General features: G+C 43.3%; 1 protein-coding gene across 3 annotated transcripts in view; it reads left to right on the top strand.

Annotated features, from left to right (window-relative positions):
* Positions 1-20,088, top strand: part of LOC139458446 (beta-1,3-galactosyltransferase 1-like) — a 71,959-nt gene extending 51,871 nt beyond the window's left edge. For all 3 annotated transcript variants that reach the window (XM_071239883.1, XM_071239882.1, XM_071239881.1), the window contains one exon: positions 14,881-20,088. In XM_071239883.1, the coding sequence (XP_071095984.1) occupies positions 15,177-16,316 (1,140 nt within the window). In that variant the 5' untranslated portion in view covers positions 14,881-15,176 and the 3' untranslated portion in view covers positions 16,317-20,088. The remainder of the gene's footprint in view (positions 1-14,880) is intronic.
* Positions 20,089-20,507: the final 419 nt, after the last annotated feature.

The raw sequence follows: 20,507 nt of genomic DNA, 5'->3' as shown, positions 1-20,507 counted from the left end.
AACCTATTACTTTAAACATAATGGCTACGATCCACTTCGTTGGTTGGGTTACAATGGCACACATTCAGCCGAGATTCATGTCGGTTTTACAGTGCTAACCCACTAACCCACTAAGGAACCCTGCCGCAGTTTAAGTTTGATACCTTACTTATACACATTATATTGACTCCGAGCCGACAAGTCTTTGTTTTAGTCCCTTAATGCGGAGCGCCAGGGTAACAACAAGTACCATCTCTTGGTATGACGCGGCCGGGGATCAAATCCCGAACCTTCAGTTCTCCGGGCAGCCTCTATCCCCTAGGGGGGCATGGGTGGCCCAGTCGTCTAAGGCGCCGTAATTCGCTGTGCAGAGTTGCGTCCCATGGGCACGCCAGAAACCTATGATTGTGGGTTCGAATCTCGGTTCGCCCCGATTATGTTTCTAGGTTTGTCAGCACCATACCCGTGCTCGTGGGTTTCACCGAAGTGGTAAACGTCTTAGACCTGCATCACTTCGGGCTTTCCTCCCACATCAAGCTGACACGACGTGATATAAGTGGAATACTGTTAAAAGCGGCGTTAAACCCAACTCACTCACTCACTCTATCCCCCAGAAACAATGCTGAGGCGACGTCAAATTGTAAATCGATCAATAGGTATTTCTAAGTAGTACTCAAGTATATAGCAGATGGTTCAGCCATACGGCCTTGTCACTGGCACATGCTCGGGTGATTGGTAATACATAAATGATAAATATATAATCAATACCATTACAATGGAAAGTAATTTTCTCTCAGCGGACCGGCTAGCAGAAATACAGCACAAAGGATTCGCAAAGATCGCCACAGATAGGAGTTGTTAATAATATGTCTGTCCCTTCCCAACCGCAAACGGAGACAATAGTTCTGGGAAATTATATTGCGCCAATGTCCTGTGTACTAGTAGATAAAGAGAGCTAGGTAATTATTGCCTATATACACCGGCAACGCTTGGCATTCTGCAACACCTGTGCGTCATCCTCGCCATATAGTTATCGGGCGTGCTAAAATGTTAGCGTTATCAACCTGATCAAGATTGAATTGTGATGCAGTTATTACCCGGATGAGTATATAGAGATTATTACCCACGCGGTGAAGATACAGTTGGTAAAATTCTAAATCCGTACGTCACACGTGTGTCGCATTCGTGACCAACTCGTGTTATTCCGGGACAACCGAATAGCGGCTCGTGCCCTTCTCATGGCCATTTTTGCGACCGGGTTCCGTCTTAGCGCAAACGGGCATAGCTAAAACAATTGTCAACTCGTTGCGCAATGGTTCACACATTTTCCCCATATATTATATATATTTCAGATGCAATTTAAAGCACATCAGGACGTGCGTAATTATACAGTATGATTGAACACATTTAACTGTGTCTTGGGTATATTTTTAGATGCAAGACATATGTAAAATTAAAAATTATTTCTTAGGGATTCTTTGACGAAGAACTTGAAATCATACGCGCATTCTGATTGGTTTGTCGTATTTTCTCACATAACATTCATCGATAGCGGACGAGTCTTCTTGCAGGTTACGGAAAGGGGCAAGTGGTGACGAATGACGTTTGTCGTACAAGGTTGACCTTGTTTTATTCGTTTTGATTGGATGAATGTGACCTGTCACACCGGAACTACTTTTTTCATTCTTTAAAAAAATCACGGGACGTCATTCGATTTCACAAGGTAGAACTGATGGAATCTCACTAAAGCGAGAGACATTTACAAACACTTTATTACACCAAACAAGATCGTGCCACGCATTAACTTCGCTTTGCATTCTGTATTAGTTATGCATAGAGCTACAACAGTCGAGCTATACACATTTGCAATGTCGGACTACAATGTCGGATTATTGCACTTATATAGCGACGTGCATGTACGTGTGTGTGTGTGTGTGTGTGTGTGTGGCTGCTTGTACTAGTCCGGACTGATGCCGATTTATAGTGCTAGCTAACTGAGATACCATGCCACAGTTTAACATGAATACCCCACTCAGACACAGTATACTGACTCCGAGCCGACCAGTCCTTGTTTTAGCCCCTTAATGCCGAGACAGGGTAACAACAAGTACCATCTTTTAACGTCTTTTGGTATGACGCGGCTGGGGATCGAACACCGGACTTTCCGCTCTCCTGGCGGACGCTCTACCATTAGACCACGGTGGCTGTCTGTACGAAACGAGTGGACTTTCTATGGTATCCGAGAAAGTTCACGAGTTTCGTAAAAATGGTATCTAACAAGATTGAATGTGGCATTTTGTCTATTAACCACGTTTATATGTTTTTAAGTGTAAATACATAACATCTTTCGTTCGTTAACAGACCAAACTGACACCATTTGCAAGTCTGGTTGCGCATGAATATTGATATTCCCCAAATATGGGCATTGTTGACCTGGTCGTGCTGTCTTGCATGTTCATCCATGAACAAACACCTTCGGGAGCATTGTCACAAAATACGCTTCGGAGTGACATTGATGACAAAACCGGAGCATCCAGCGTTAGGTTAGATATCTGTCCAGATTGTTTAAACTGACTTCATTTCACCACGCTTCACCTTTTAGGTTATATCAAATTGAAAATCTCGAATGTGGTTGGGTGCGTCACGCTCATAGGGACACTCGATCTACCGGTAGTCGTAGATTGCAAACAGTATGACCGATAGCAGGTTTGGTTGTAAAAAGGACCAGGATTTTTTGGAACATATTTTTTTCCTTAACAATTCTATGGTGGAAATAGTTTTCGGCTTACTTAATATTTTATTTTCTGTGATTCTGCGTATGACTTTTTGACCTCTCAACGAGCAATTTTCTGTTTTCATGTTTGATTTCAAGAGATTTTTCCCAAATTTAGTGTTCTGTTGTTAAATTTGAATTTACGGAGATTTAAGAATATACAGTTCCTTTTTTAAATGTTTTTAGTTTTGTAGTATGTAGTATGATAGTATGATAGTATGATAGTCTAAAAACCTGTAAAATTCCGAAAGAAAATGTGTACTACATAGGGTTATATGAAACAAAACATTGACTTTCCGAAATCATTGCGAAATCATGTCCGCTATGGGTTCCCTATTCTGGGTAAAAAAACTCGGACATGCTACAAGTGTAGCTCACGCTATGCGAAGTCGGACATGTTACAAGTGTAGCTCACGCAGTGCGAAGTCGGACATGTTACAAGTGAAGCTCACGCAGTGCGAAGTCGGACATGCTACAAGTGTAGCTCACGCTATGCGAAGTCGGACATGCTACAAGTGTAGCTCACGCAATGCGAAGTCGGACATGCTACAAGTGTAGCTCACGCTATGCGAAGTCGGACATGCTACAAGTGTACCTCACGCAGTGCGAAGTCGGATATGTTACAAGTGTAGCTCACGCAGTGCAAAGTCGGATATGTTACAAGTGTAGCTCACGCAGTGCGAAGCGGCATATTTTACAGGCGTAAATTACTCAATGCGAAGTTAGATACGATACAGATCTTACTTACGCAATACGATGTCGGACATTTTATAGGCGTAATTTATTCAATGCGAAGTGTGACACGTTACATGTGTTGCTTACGCAATGCTGACACCTTACACCTAACATGCGCTTTGCGAAGTCGTTTATGTTACTGGCGTAACCTACACAATGTGTTATCGGGGTAACCTACAGACTGTAGTCGGACACATTGCTAGGAAAACCCACAGAGTGTACTCGGACGCGTTGCCAGGGTAACCCACAGTGTACACGGACGCGTTGCCAGGGTAACCCACAGAGCGTACTCGGACGCGTTGCCAGGGTAACCCACAGAGTGTACTCGGACGCGTTACCAGGGTAACCCACAGAGTGTACTCGGATGCGTTGCCAGGGAAACCCAGTGTACTCGGACGCGTTGCCAGGGAAACCCACACTGTACTCGGCCGCGTTGCCTGGGTAACCCACAGTGTGTACTCGGACGCGTTGCCAGGGTTACCTACAGAGTGTCGTCGTACACAGTTTTATGGTAAACTGGAGTCCGGGGTCCGACACAAGTTATTTGGATTGTCAACTTGCTGTGCACAGAGGTAAAAAATGACTATTATGATTAACTAATAGTCAGGCAACAATATCCGGCTAAGTTTCCTCATATCTCACGGCACCAGCTTACCTGGTCGGTTGAAACAGGCGAGGGCGTGGGGGCCATCTCACAACCTCCAGGCTTCATTCTGCGCAGCGCCAGCACATTACTCGTAACACTGGTACTACACTGTTCACGTCAATCATACAAAATGCAAGCGACGGCTATTGATAAACCTATTCTTTTGTTATCTGATGCAGCGACAGCTCTATCGGTGGCGGTATAGATTTTCTGATTTCCATTCTGAGTTAGTTATTCATGCGTGCGCATTCTCATATTCATACTTTATTTATTAAATCTTCTCGCATCATATTGACCGTTCTTGTGGACATTATTATTTTCGGTGATATTGATAAAACACTGTAGACAGAGCCTTTACAATAGGTGGGATATTAATGACACTATTGGACGGTGTCCCTGTGGCTAAATGAAGTAAGCGTGTTCTATGGAAATAGTTGAATCAATATCACAATAGTGTTGCAGCAATATTGTGGTACCTTAACCAACCCGGGGGCACGGGTGGCCCAGTCGTCTAAGGCGCCACAATTCGCTGTGCAGAGTTGCGTCCCTTGTGCACGCCAGAAACCTATGATTGTGGGTTCGAATCCTGATTCGCCCCGATTATGTTTCTAGCTTTGTCAGCACCATACCCGTGCTCGTGGGTTTCACCAAAGTGATAAACGTCTGAAACCTGCATCACTTCGGGCTTTCCTCCCACATCAAGCTGACACGCCGGTCGGGTGGGTACTGAGTAGGACCCGGGTACCCACAGGACTACCCGGACCCGTGGTTAGTCAAATGATATATTGTTTAATGACAAAAAGTATCTAGAACTCTATGGTTACACTACAATGTTCACATTTCTTTCTGACTGTGCATCCATTCCTTCTGATTTTTCATATGGTTGAATAAACATATAACTTAATTCAGCTTCAGTGTATGAATGACCAGATTGTTTAATACATGTATCTAAATACGTTTTGCCAGGGCTATGCTAAACATGTTCCTAATCGGACATTTTGAGACATCTCCTGAGACCTACAGTGGGTTCCCGTCTAGGGTCGGGTAATAAGGGGGTGGGTACCCGGGTAGTCCATTTGGACTCGCCCAAGCCTTATTGTGTGTCATTCCCAGCGTGGGTGGTTGCTCATGATATCAATCCCCAGACTCGATTATTTACAGACCGCCGTTATATAGCTGGAATATTGCTGAGTGCGGATTTTATCAACAAACAAAACCTGCAACACTTCCGTGGATTGTGATCATTCGATCGAGCCGCTTGGTGAACTCGAGATCGTCATATCTACTTTCACGAGTGGTCGTGTTTGTTTCATCTCACGCTGTCGTTTTGTCCAGTAGACATAAAGCATTATTCTGACATGCGTCTAATCCAAACATATTACCATGTGAAAATCTGAAAATAGTAAAATAGTTTAAAAACAAACAGAACCAACACTCCCCATCATATTTTTTATCGACGGATTGTATTTACACTGCCGATGTCGAACGTCGAAAATCGAAACGTTACTACATTATAGACTCCCCTAATCCTGAAATCTGAATCCCGTGACGATCCGGGGTAGAATAGGTCTTCAGCAACCCATGCTTGCTGTAAAAGGCGACTAACGGGATCGGGTGGTCAGGCTCGCTGACTTGGTTGATGCATGTCATCGATCCCAATTGCGTGGATCGATGCTCATGATATCAATCACTGGATTGTCTGTTCCAGGCTCGACTATTTACAGACGGCCGTCATATAGCTGGAATATTGCTGAGTGCGGCGTTAAACAACCAACCAACCAACCTGAAATCTGCACCACAGCGATAACAATGATCACTGGCAAATTCATATAACATGAGAAATTATGTATAGTTCACTCATTTGCATTGTTTAGGCTAGCCATGAGCATTAGTAAGATCGATAGAAAGTCATCTACTCTCGCTGTTGTATCCAATGTATATGAAAGGGACATCGCTCGCGTGTTGAAATGAATGATCCGTTAAAAACTGATGACTTGTGTTGGTTCTGCTTGTTTGGTTACCCATGAATCGAGAACACACTATCTCAGCTTGTGATACGGTCCCTCAGTGGGAAAAGACGACAAATTGTTCTGAACATGTATAGTATTGCCACAACTGCTGTGATAGACGAGGTAGTTATTGACGTAGTCGTGGGACGATCGCATCTCTGTCGTCAAGGTTGCTGCGGGTATTTACTGGCGTCGTCAAGGTGTGCGCTGTGTTGACTGTTATGGATGTCGCGTGGTAGTTGTGGTAAAGGTCGGCAACGTATCGAGTTCCATCGCTATCTTGGTAGGTTCTTTATAGAAGATCGATTCTTGGTAGGTTCTTTATAGAAGATCGATTCTTGGTAGATCGATTTATTTCACTCTGAAACACGGGTGACATGCAATAAGAGATTTTTGTTTGGATATGTGTGGGGTTTGAGGGCGGTGGTTGGGGTAGGGTAGGGTGGGGTGGGGTGGGGTGGTTGGGGTAGCTTAGAATGGGGGGGTGGGGGAAGGAGATGGGTGGGTGGTTGTGTTTGGATGTAGAGGTGGTGACAGTGTGTGATGTGTGTTTGGGTATCCAGTGTTAGAAATCGACACTAGTCCCGTAATCTTTGCCAAACTGCCCAATAGATAAGGTATCATAAGGACTTGTAGAAATTTGCCATTTTTAAGGGTTTTGCTATATGATACTATCATTATAAGGACTAGTGGACTGAAACTGTTAGTTTCTACCGCTTGGTATCTGTGGGGTTTGGGGGTGATGATTAGGGTAGGGTGTGGGGCAGGTCGGGGGATGGGGGGGGGGGGGGGGGGAGGGGGTGGGGCGATGGATGGGTGGTTGTGTTTGGATGTAGGGTGGTGACAGTGTGTGATGTATGTTTGGGTATGTGTTGGGTTTGGGGAGGGTGTGTGTGTGGGGGGGGGGGGGGGGAGGGTGTGTGTGGGTGTAGGGTGTAGGGGAGGGTGATGGATGGGTGGTTGTGTTTGAGTGAAGGGGTGGTGATAGTGTGTGTTTATGTGTGTTGTCTCCAACAATATAATAAAACGTTTAAACATATAAAATACCGTGGCATTCTGTGGGTCGCCCTATTCCGTGCATAATATCCAGGGATAATACCAAGGGCGGCAATGAAATAATCAGTGTATCACACCAATCGTCAGGTAATGTCAGACAGACCGGAATCTTCACGGGTCAGGTGACCAATAGGGTGGAACCAAGATTAAACTAGGGGTGGTAAACAATATGACAAACAACTGCGCAAATATCCTTTCTGTGTGCCAATACTCTACCTGGCCACCCGCCCCGAGGCAGCAGGATCACGAGGCAAGTCATATTCCAGCTTTATGGCGGCGATCTGTAAATAATCGAGTCTGGACCAGACGATCCAGTGATTGACATCATCATTGATTGGTTTGTTTGTTGTTTTACGCCAAACTCAGCAATATTCCAGCTATATGACGGCGGTCTGTAAATAATCGAGTCTGGACCGGACAATCCAGTGATTGACATCATGAGCATCGATCCACGCAATTTGGATACGATGACATGCTTCAACCAAGTCAGCGAGCCTGACCACCCGATCCTGTTAGTCGCCTCTTACGACGAGCATAGTCGCCTTTTACGGCAAGCATGGGTTGCTGAAGACCAATTCTAACCCGTATCGTCACAGTTTCATCACATCGCTATATCATCGATAGGGGGACGAGTCTTCTTGCAGGTTACGGAAAGGGGCGAGTGGTGACGAATGACGTGTGTCGTACAAGGTTGACCTCGTTTTATTCGTTTTGATTGGATGAATGTGACCTGTCACACCGGAACTACTTTTTTCATTCTTAAAAAAAATCACGGGACGTCATTCGATTTCACAAGGTAGAACTTATGGAATCTCACTAAAGCGAGAGACATTTACAAACACTTTATTACACCAAACAAGATCGTGCCACGCATTAACTTCGCTTTGCATTCTGTATTAGTTATGCATAGAGCTACTACAGTCGAGCTATACACATTTGCAATGTCGGACTACAATGTCGGATTATTGCACTTATATAGCGACGTGCATGTACGTGTGTGTGTGTGTGTGGCTGCTTGTACTAGTCCGGACTGATGCCGATTTATAGTGCTAGCTCACTGAGATACCATGCCACAGTTTAACATGAATACCCCACTCAGACACAGTATACTGACTCCGAGCCGACCAGTCCTTGTTTTAGCCCCTTAATGCCGAGACAGGGTAACAACAAGTACCATCTTTTAACGTCTTTTGGTATGACGCGGCTGGGGATCGAACACCGGACTTTCCGCTCTCCTGGCGGACGCTCAACCATTAGACCACGGTGGCTGTCTGTACGAAACGAGTGGACTTTCTATGGTATCCGAGAAAGTTCACGAGTTTCGTAAAAATGGTATCTAACAAGATTGAATGTGGCATTTTGTCTATTAACCACGTTTATATGTTTTTAAGTGTAAATACATAACATCTTTCGTTCGTTAACAGACCAAACTGACACCAGTTGCAAGTCTGGTTGCGCATGAATATTGATATCCGCCAAATATGGGCATTGTTGACCTGGTCGTGCTGTCTTGCATGTTCATCCATGAACAAACACCTTCGGGAGCAGTGTCACAAAATACGCTTCGGAGTGACATTGATGACAAAACCGGAGCATCCAGCGTTAGGCTAGATATCTGTCCAGATTGTTTAAACTGACTTCATTTCACCACGCTTCACCTTTTACGTTATATCAAATTGAAAATCTCGAATGTGGTCGGGTGCGTCACGCTCGTAGGGACCCTCGATCTACCGGTAGTCGTAGATTGCAAACAGTATGACCGATAGCAGGTTTGGTTGTAAAAAGGACCAGGATTTTTGGGAACATATTTTTTTCCTTAACAATTCTATGGTGGAAATAGTTTTCGGCTTTCTTAATATTTTATTTTCTGTGATTCTGCGTATGACTTTTTCACGTTTCAATGAGCAATTTTCTGTTTTCATGTTTGGTTTCAAGAGATTTTTCCCAAATTTAGTGTTCTGTTGTTAAATTTGAATTTACGGAGATTTAAGAATATACAGTTCCTTTTTTAAATGTTTTTAGTTTTGGACTATGTAGTATGATAGTATGATAGTCTAAAAAACTGTAAAATTCCGAAAGAAAATGTGTACTACACAGGGTTATATGAAACAAAACACTGACTTTCCGAAATCATTGCGAAATCATGCCCGCTATGGGTTCTCTAGTCTGGGTAAAAAAACTCCAACGAAACTGACCCAGGAAAATGTTCTGTATATACAAATTGGCAAGGCGAAATAACCAAAGTATTACCCTTGGTATTGTGACCATGTGAGTGTATTCCGTGATGTTGGGATTGTGGTTTTTTCAGTTACGTGCGTGGCATGAACGAAAGGTCTGAGTTTTGTCACCGGGCATAGACAAACATCAGTCACCCGAGAATACTCATCTGTCGTGTTTTGTTGTGTGGATAATGCGCATTTGCGTATACCTTGTTTGAAATGCAGTAGTCAAGGGTGTGTATGATGTTTTGTCACGCATGTCAGTCATTTTCTCTTGTCCCTTACTCAATGCAAATTCGGACATGTTACAAGTGTAGCTCACGCAGTGCGAAGTCGGACATGCTACGAGTGTAGCTCACGCTATGCGAAGTCGGACATGCTACAAGTGTAGCTCACGCTATGCGAAGTCGGACATGTTACAAGTGTAGCTCACGCAGTGCGAAGTCGGACATGTTACAAGTGAAGCTCACGCAGTGCGAAGTCGGACATGCTACAAGTGTAGCTCACGCTATGCGAAGTCGGACATGCTACAAGTGTAGCTCACGCTATGCGAAGTGGGACATGCTACAAGTGTACCTCACGCAGTGCGAAGTCGGATATGTTACAAGTGTAGCTCACGCAGTGCAAAGTCGGATATGTTACAAGTGTAGCTCACGCAGTGCGAAGCGGCATATTTTACAGGCGTAAATTACTCAATGCGAAGTTAGATACGATACAGATCTTACTTACGCAATACGATGTCGGACATTTTATAGGCGTAATTTATTCAATGCGAAGTGTGACACGTTACATGTGTTGCTTACGCAATGCTGACACCTTACATCTAACATGCGCTCTGCGAAGTCGGTTATGTTACTGGCGTAACCTACACAATGTGTTATCGGGGTAACCTACAGACTGTAGTCGGACACATTGCTAGGGAAACCCACAGTGCGTACTCGGACGCGTTGCCAGGGTAACCCACAGAGTGTACTCGGACGCGTTGCCAGGGTAACCCACAGAGTGTACTCGGATGCGTTGCCAGGGTAACCCACAGAGCGTACTCGGACGTGTTGCCAGGGTAACCCACAGAGTGTACTCGGACGCGTTACCAGGGTAACCCACAGAGTGTACTCGGACGCGTTGCCAGGGTAACCCACAGAGCGTACTCGGACGCGTTGCCAGGGTAACCCACAGAGTGTACTCGGACGCGTTACCAGGGTAACCCACAGAGTGTACTCGGATGCGTTGCCAGGGTAACCCAGTGTACTCGGCCGCGTTGCCAGGGAAACCCACACTGTACTCGGCCGCGTTGCCAGGGTAACCCACAGAGTGTACTCGGACGGGTTGCCAGGGTAACCTACAGTGTCGTCGTACACTGGAGTCCGGGGTCCGACACAAGTTATTTGGATTGTCAACTTGCTGTGCACAGAGGTAAAAAATGACTATTATGATTAACTAATAGTCAGGCAACAATATCCGGCTAAGTTTCCTCATATCTCACGGCACCAGCTTACCTGGTCGGTTGAAACAGGCGAGGGCGTGGGGGCCGTCTCACAACCTCCAGGCTTCATTCTGCGCAGCGCCAGCACATTACTCGTAACACTGGTACTACACTGTTCACGTCAATCATACAAAATGCAAGCGACGGCTATTGATAAACCTATTCTTTTGTTATCTGATGCAGCGACAGCTCTATCGGTGGCGGTATAGATTTTCTGATTTCCATTCTGAGTTAGTTATTCATGCGTGCGCATTCTCATATTCATACTTTATTTATTAAATCTTCTCGCATCATATTGACCGTTCTTGTGGACATTATTATTTTCGGTGATATTGATAAAACACTGTAGACAGAGCCTTTACAATAGGTGGGATATTAATGACACTATTGGACGGTGTCCCTGTGGCTAAATGAAGTAAGCGTGTTCTATGGAAATAGTTGAATCAATATCACAATAGTGTTGCAGCAATATTGTGGTACCTTAACCAACCCGGGGGCACGGGTGGCCCAGTCGTCTAAGGCGCCACAATTCGCTGTGCAGAGTTGCGTCCCTTGTGCACGCCAGAAACCTATGATTGTGGGTTCGAATCCTGATTCGCCCCGATTATGTTTCTAGCTTTGTCAGCACCATACCCGTGCTCGTGGGTTTCACCAAAGTGATAAACGTCTGAAACCTGCATCACTTCGGGCTTTCCTCCCACATCAAGCTGACACGCCGGTCGGGTGGGTACTGAGTAGGACCCGGGTACCCACAGGACTACCCGGACCCGTGGTTAGTCAAATGATATATTGTTTAATGACAAAAAGTATCTAGAACTCTATGGTTACACTACAATGTTCACATTTCTTTCTGACTGTGCATCCATTCCTTCTGATTTTTCATATGGTTGAATAAACATATAACTTAATTCAGCTTCAGTGTATGAATGACCAGATTGTTTAATACATGTATCTAAATACGTTTTGCCAGGGCTATGCTAAACATGTTCCTAATCGGACATTTTGAGACATCTCCTGAGACCTACAGTGGGTTCCCGTCTAGGGTCGGGTAATAAGGGGGTGGGTACCCGGGTAGTCCATTTGGACTCGCCCAAGCCTTATTGTGTGTCATTCCCAGCGTGGGTGGTTGCTCATGATATCAATCCCCAGACTCGATTATTTACAGACCGCCGTCATATAGCTGGAATATTGCTGAGTGCGGATTTTATCAACAAACAAAACCTGCAACACTTCCATGGATTGTGATCATTCGATCGAGCCGCTTGGCGAACTCGAGATCGTCATATCTACTTTCACGAGTGGTCGTGTTTGTTTCATCTCACGCTGTCGTTTTGTCCAGTAGACATAAAGCATTATTCTGACATGCGTCTAATCCAAACATATTACCATGTGAAAATCTGAAAATAGTAAAATAGTTTAAAAACAAACAGAACCAACACTCCCCATCATATTTTTTATCGACGGATTGTATTTACACTGCCGATGTCGAACGTCGAAAATCGAAACGTTACTACATTATAGACTCCCCTAATCCTGAAATCTGAATCCCGTGACGATCCGGGGTAGAATAGGTCTTCAGCAACCCATGCTTGCTGTAAAAGGCGACTAACGGGATCGGGTGGTCAGGCTCGCTGACTTGGTTGATGCATGTCATCGATCCCAATTGCGTGGATCGATGCTCATGATATCAATCACTGGATTGTCTGTTCCAGGCTCGACTATTTACAGACGGCCGTCATATAGCTGGAATATTGCTGAGTGCGGCGTTAAACAACCAACCAACCAACCTGAAATCTGCACCACAGCGATAACAATGATCACTGGCAAATTCATATAACATGAGAAATTATGTATAGTTCACTCATTTGCATTGTTTAGGCTAGCCATGAGCATTAGTAAGATCGATAGAAAGTCATCTACTCTCGTTGTTGTATCCAAAGTATATGAAAGGGACATCGCTCGCGTGTTGAAATGAATGATCCGTTAAAAACTGATGACTTGTGTTGGTTCTGCTTGTTTGGTTACCCATGAATCGAGAACACACTATCGCAGCTTGTGATACGGTCCCTCAGTGGGAAAAGACGACAAATTGTTCTGAACATGTATAGTATTGCCACAACTGCTGTGATAGACGAGGTAGTTATTGACGTAGTCGTGGGACGATCGCATCTCTGTCGTCAAGGTTGCTGCGGGTATTTACTGGCGTTGTCAAGGTATGCGCTGTGTTGACTGTTATGGATGTCGCGTGGTAGTTGAGGTTAAGGTCGGCAACGTATCGAGTTCCATCGCTATCTTGGTAGGTTCTTTATAGAAGATCGATTCTTGGTAGGTTCTTTATAGAAGATCGATTCTTGGTAGATCGATTTATTTCACTCTGAAACACGGGTGACATGCAATAAGAGATTTTTGTTTGGATATGTGTGGGGTTTGAGGGCGGTGGTTGGGGTAGGGTAGGGTGGGGTGGGGTGGGGTGGTTGGGGTAGGGTGGGGTGGGGTAGCTTAGAATGGGTGGGGTGGGGGAAGGAGATGGGTGGGTGGTTGTGTTTGGATGTAGAGGTGGTGACAGTGTGTGATGTGTGTTTGGGTAACCAGTGTTGGCACTAGTCCTGTAGTCCTTGCCAAACTACCCAACAGATAAGGTATCATAAGGACCATTTTTAAGGGTTTTGCTATATGATGCTATCATTATAAGGACTAGTGGACCGAAACTGTTAGTTTCTACCGCCGCACTCAGCAATATTCCAGCTATATGACGGCGGTCTGTAAATAATCGAGTCTGGACCAGACAATCCAGTGATTGATATCATGAGCATCGATCCACGCAATTTGGATACGATGACATGCTTCAACCAAGTCAGCGAGCCTGACCACCCGATCCCGTTAGTCGCCTCTTACGACGAGCATAGTCGCCTTTTACGGCAAGCATGGGTTGCTGAAGACCAATTCTAACCCGTATCGTCACAGTTTCATCACATCGCTATATCATCGTTATCACTTTACCGCATTACTGGACTGCATCGCACATGTCTCATGTATCCATCGTAGTTTATCATCAAAAACTGATTTCCCTCCGCAAATTGTTCACCCCGGTTCTAGAGCTTATATTTTCAAAAACGCATTTTCTTGAATTAAATTCAATTCTTGTAAATAAAAACATCAACAATAATATCTCCACGAGCTGCTGACCCGTGAAGATTTGGGAAAGAATAGGTCTTCAGCTTGCCCCCCATGCCCCCCATGCTTGCCATAAAAGGCCACTATGCTTGTAAGAGGCGTATAAGGGGATTGGGTGGTTATGCTCGCTGACTTGGTTGATGCAGGTCATCGTATCCCAATTGAGTGAATCGATGCTAATGATGTCAATCACTGGATTGTCTGGTCCAGACTCGATTATTTACATGTCACCAACATATTACTGGAATATTGCCGAGTGCGGCGTTAAATAAACAAACAAACAAATAAACTAAACAAACAAAAACCTGTAAACAAGAATACAAAATTGTCGTTCGTTAATGGGTGTACTTTAATTCATAAACGCATAAACAATTTGTTTAGTGTATCAATCAAAAGACATGAAATCCATTGCAATTTATTATTATTTCCTAAACATGGTCCCAAATACGTTGTATCGAATTAACCTATAATGCACAGGCTTATATAATCGCAATACATGCAAAAAAACATACATTTCAGAATAATCAAAAGAAGAAGGATTAAAAACAATTAGATAAATATTTTGTAAGCTTTAAGCTCATGGTCACAAGGAATCATCTTGTACAAAATTAACCCTGGGGTTGTGTAAATAAAAAAAAAAACAAGACCAAGAGGGTAGTATTGACAATACTGAACAACATATTTGCTAATTCGTGACATAAAAGAAAATCGCTCAAAATCACACACAGTTCTTGTTATCTGTGGAATAGTTCCGAGGAGTCGATGGATCCAGATCACATCCTCATTCTGTACCTTCTATGTTGCAGGGGCGAACTGGATTTTGCCGGAGCTGGGACGCAGTGTGCTGTATTGATGATGCTGATGTGGGTGGATGTTTCGTTGTGAAGTGTTATCTTTGAAAAGGAGAGAGGCACTGTTGATTCATCCTTCATCATTCAACACATGAACCAGAGTTGTAAAATTGTGTCTTTGGTTCTTCTTCGGATGAGTTAGAAAATACAGCCAGGCTGAGATCATCTCTTGTGTGTGTTTGTGTGTGTGTGTTGGGTTTCGTGGAGCTATTTCACGAGATTTCACGAGATTTCACGAGAAGTGTGACGTCATGGAGCCCCCGCGTATTCTGAAGACGTTTCTGTACATAATTGCTTTCTTAGCTTTACTGATGATCGTCAACATCTTGACGTCTGTCAACTACCTCTACACTGTCATTAACGTATCGCAGTTGTCATGGATGAGCGCAAACAGGAAGACATCTACAGGAAGTGACGTCACACATAACGCTACCCTTTCTGTAGGTACATTGAAAACAATTGAAGGGAATGTTTCCAATGCGAACGCAAAACCTTTTTTCACAACTATCAAACCGGTTGTGACAACTACCAAACCGGTTGTGAAAAGTACTCCCGACGCAGGGGTCCGTCAGGATGTTTGTACAGACTGCTTCGTTCATAACTTCACATACGTGATCCAGAATACAGCAATCTGCAGCCAATCCCCCAATGTTACAATTGACTTATTCATGGTGATCCTGACAATACACGGCGACAGGACACAGAGGGATAATATTCGTGCAACGTGGGCGTCGACTTCCAAAAACAACACAGGCAACGTAAGATACGCCTTCCTCTTAGGGAAGATTGATGATGAGAAGAAGATGCTGGCCACACAAAACGAGAGCGCGGAATTTGGGGATTTGATCATGGAGGATTTCCGCGACTCCTACGCAAACCTCACCTACAAGACAATCATGGGTATGAAATGGGCTAGTTTATACTGCGCGCGCGCAAGGTTCTTCATGAAAACAGACGACGATATGTGGGTCAATGTACCGGAAATGCTAAAAATGTTGAACCAAAGAGAGGCTGTCCTTCAAAAGGTTGTTGGCGGATCATGCCACTTGGCTGCTGGTCCAATCAGGGACCAAAGATCCAAATGGTACGCCAGTTTTAAGAGCTATCCACACAAGAGTTACCCAGGTTTCTGTTCTGGGACTGGGTACGTTACCAGTATGGCGTTGACCAAGAAGCTGTACGAAGTGTCTCCTAATGTCCCATTCTTTCACTTGGAGGACGTGTACATCGCACTGTGCATCAGAAAACTTGGGCTTACACTGTTGGCCCTACCAGGCTTCCATAATTATCGGACGGCGTTGAATCCTTGTGAAATGAGGTCTTCGAAGGTTCTGACGAGTCACGAAGTCCCTACAGACTTCTTACGGAAAGTGTGGACTGCCAAGTGTTAGAAGTGTTTGGTAGTACTGCAAGTACTTAATACTGTGCCAAGTGGGAAAGCTTTGCTTTGGTCCTGGGTAAGGTGTTGGAAATTGTGGGTGACAAAACATTATCCACGTTCACTCTGGAACGTGTTTGGAAGAGGTAGTAGTTTCTTTGGACTCTGCTTAAGGGGTAGGAAGGTTTGTTTCAGTTTTGCTTAACGTTTGGAAATTTTGTTTGGCATATTTAGCTCAGTGTAAAGTGTTTGAATTTTGATTATAGTTTTGGTTTTATTAATGGAAATGTGATATGCATGGTATCAGGTCTGCACAATGTGTGATATGCATTGTATCAGCTCTGCACTGAGTGTGATAAGAGATTCTACAGCACTACAGAAAATGTAGACAATCGCACGAGCATCCATTGGGAGATGCATTTCTCGTGATTACCACTCGTTTTACAGTGTGGATACTTTGTATCTTGAGATTTCATGTTAGAGTTGCAAGTTTCCCCACAAGGCTGACCGAATTGGCGGATTCCAACAAATGTATTGTGCCTCAAATCCAAGTCATCTAACAGGTTGGTGGACGGAATTGCCACGCACTAAAAGGCAGCTCTCGATGTCACTGCTGAGAATAATAATATCTACATTATTTTTGTGTGTATATTTTTATATTTGTAACCCGCGGGTCGTGATATGATCACAAGACGTCAGTGAATGAATGATCAGTCATAAAGCATATAACTTGTCGACGAATCTTCACACAATAAAGCTTCATCACCTCGAACGGTACAGTTGATCAAAGTAATATCGTTCAGATGAACATGTTTTCGGATAAAACAATAACGGCTGTGGAGTGATGTCCCAGGAATGTACACGTCAAATCCTTTTATTCTTATATAATTGTTACATATTTTTTTCAAAATTACTATTTCCCCCAAAATTGCACATTTTGGTTTATTATTAAAAATTGTGTACACATCTTTTCCTCAGAAATCTCAGAAATAAATTTGAGTAATAGACGATTAATATTTTCATATAAATACGATATCCAATCTGTTATTTAAGATCACATGCAACTTGGAGAGGTGCACAGTTCATAAGCCGCGTGTAGGTGTCTACTTTATCTCTGTACTGACCTTTTCAATACTATAATTTAGAGAAAAGAGCATATTTTCCTTCAGGTAGTAATATTAGAACTTGAAGTAAGAAGATAGAAATTAACTGATGAATTACATGTTGACCGTCTCGAAATGTTTCTTCACGTGCATCTTGCACAATTACCACTTGTAAGATGAGAAAATATTTAAAAGCTACTTGACCTTTTACCTACCGGTCAGCATGGACCTTGTACACTGAAACCCCGTTAGTCAGGAACCTCTGCATTCCGGACGTGTTGGGAACATTACTCCGTTACCGTGATTCAGTGATCCGGACGTGTTGGGAATATTACGCCGTTACAGTGATTCGGTGATCCGGATGTGTTGGGAACATTACGCTGTTACAGTGATTCAGTGATCCGGACGTGTTAGGAACGTTACTCCGATACAGTGATTCAGTGATCCGGACGTGTTGGGATTATTACGCCGTTACAGTGATTCAGTGATCCGGACGTGTTGGGGATATTACGCCGTTACAGTGATTCGGTGATCCGGATGTGTTAGGAACATTACTCCGATACAGTGACAGAGACCGTTCCATTATATCTTTGTGTCATATGTTACTTTTAGGCTGGAAGTCTTTCCTTTACGTTCAATGGGGGCCTTTTTGACATGGCAAATCTGAGGATATACATTTATGAGTATGATATCGACCAGTGTTCAGTCGTTATCGATATGTTGATATTCACGGAGGGTAAAAACCCATATAAAACTGGTTGGTCGTACTCTGATTCAATATACTTCGCCTACTTGTGACCTCAACAGAGTGCGGCAGGCGACTTGACTCGCCCTTTGATTAGCTCCTTATCCGAATGGTCGACGTTAGCAATGTCAGCACACTTCCGAAATCTGTAGTTTTTAAACCTCATTTCAACAACTCTCTACTGGGTCAGTTGAAGTATTGTTGCCCAGCAGACATTAAGGTTGGCTCAAGTTTGTTAAGGAATCAAAACTAGAAATGGCCGCGAGTCGGCCATTGCATTCAGAACTACTTCCGTGAGTGATTGGGGGATGTCATGTTTGATGTTTTTTTCTGTGGGTTCAGATTTTACCTGATTTGTTGAATATCAGATATTTCAACATTATGTATAGTAACTTTGGAAACTGAATCAAACTTGTGTAATATGTAGTATAAGAGTATTGATGCTTTGCTTTGACAGATGTACATAAGTATGCAGTTATAGGGTTATATTGTATTTGCCCAGCTTAATTTCAATCTAATTAAATCAGACCTTAGTTCTCGCTTCCGCTAAACAAAGATCTGAAGACATCCCATTAGGGGTCACGCCAGAACGACCTTTTATCCGACTAATCAGAGCTTTGCTTACCAGATTATGATAATGACAGTCGGAATGTGATTTCTAATCATGCAACCTCGAAAATTTTAAAACGGGGTATTCTGAACGATAGTTACGGGTTAAACGTCAGAATCCATACAGTCTAGACTATCTATTAGCCATTCCAGAATGTTCTTTCATCAACGCAAAACCATTTTGAGGTGAAATACGTACATGATGACTTCACGAACTGCTTGTTTCACCATTAACTGAAAACCCCTGGACAACAATATGAATGAGTATCGTTTTACGCAGCTTTTAGTGATATTCCAGCAATATCACGGCGGGGGACACCATTGTACCCATGTCGGGAATCGAACCCCGGTCTTCAGCGTGAAGTCAGTGACATCGTTCAGCTCAATACACCACAAGCCCCGCCCATTTTATTATCAGCCAATCAGGAAACTGTAGTCCGTAAGTAGGCGTGGTTGATCGAAACTGATTGATTGGTTTAACCAATCAGATGCCACGTTATGACGTTTATTATAAGACAATAAATCCATAACAGATAATGATTCTGGCTGGGCGCTGATTGTGCATGACCTTTTACTGTAAATAGGAGTAAAGTTGTTCTCGGATAATGCATGATCCAAGACTTTCCTGGTGTTGAATATATTTTGATCGTGAAAGGATGATCTTTTGGAGATATTGTTTGGTTGATATGCTATAAAAACCAAATGATCAGCATTGTCTCCAGTTGATGACTGATCCATCAGTATATGTTGTGTGTCGTTACATCCGATTGTCATACAGTTGGGTAAATATATTGGTAACGCTATTTTTCAGTACATTATCATTTGCTGAAGCCCGAGGTCTTCCATTAACTGTCCGACGAAGGAGGGCAGGTGAAAAGAGCGAGGGCTTCTGCAAATGATAATGCCCTGAAAAATAGCGTTACCGTTATTAAAGCTAAAATGGATAGAATTTGTTATCAGATGATAATAAACAACAATATGTTTTGAAACATTTATAGCAATTAACACGCAACGAATGTTACTGGCCCACCATTACAAATATGGAAACGTCATAGAACAAACCAGATGACGTCACTATTGAACATCATTATGACGTCACCTACCAACGGGCGCGATAATGGCCCGTCGTCAAGCAATATAAGGGCATTATCAATTTACAGTGGCCCGCTCATTTCTGATAACATGCGGGCAGTTTAATGATAATCTATCCATTTAAGCTATAAAACGAATTTATATTTTTTGTTTCATTTTCAACGGCCATGTGCTGTGATCTTCGAAGTCATTCATGTATTGTTCATGACATATGTTCACCATTTCATTATCAATAAAACAACGATAAAACACTTGAGATAACATTGTCCTTCTTCGTCAGCAGTATTAAAGTTATATCACGGCCGTTACCAGCAATAGTTTAACTGTAACATCACGACGGCCAGGCATAACCAATGTTATAGTTATGTCACGGCCGTTACCAGCAATAGTTTAACTGTAACATCACGACGGCCAGGCATAACCAAAATTATAGTTATGTCACGGCCGTTACCAGCAATAGTTTAACTGTAACATCACGACGACCAGGCATAACCAATATTATAGTTATATCACGGCCGTTACCAGCAATAGTTTAACTGAAACATCACGATGTCTAGACATAACCAATATTATAGTTATATCACGGCCGTAACTAGCAATAGTTTAACTGTAACATCACGACGGCCAGGCATAACCAATGTTATAGTTATGTCAC

The sequence above is a fragment of the Haliotis cracherodii genome, unplaced genomic scaffold, assembly GCF_022045235.1.
Source record: "Haliotis cracherodii isolate W230 unplaced genomic scaffold, xgHalCrac1.p SCAF_12, whole genome shotgun sequence".
Classification (NCBI taxonomy): Eukaryota; Metazoa; Mollusca; class Gastropoda; order Lepetellida; family Haliotidae; genus Haliotis; species Haliotis cracherodii.
The sequence above is the reverse complement of the archived record's forward strand: the minus strand, read 5'-3'. Positions and strand labels throughout refer to the sequence as shown.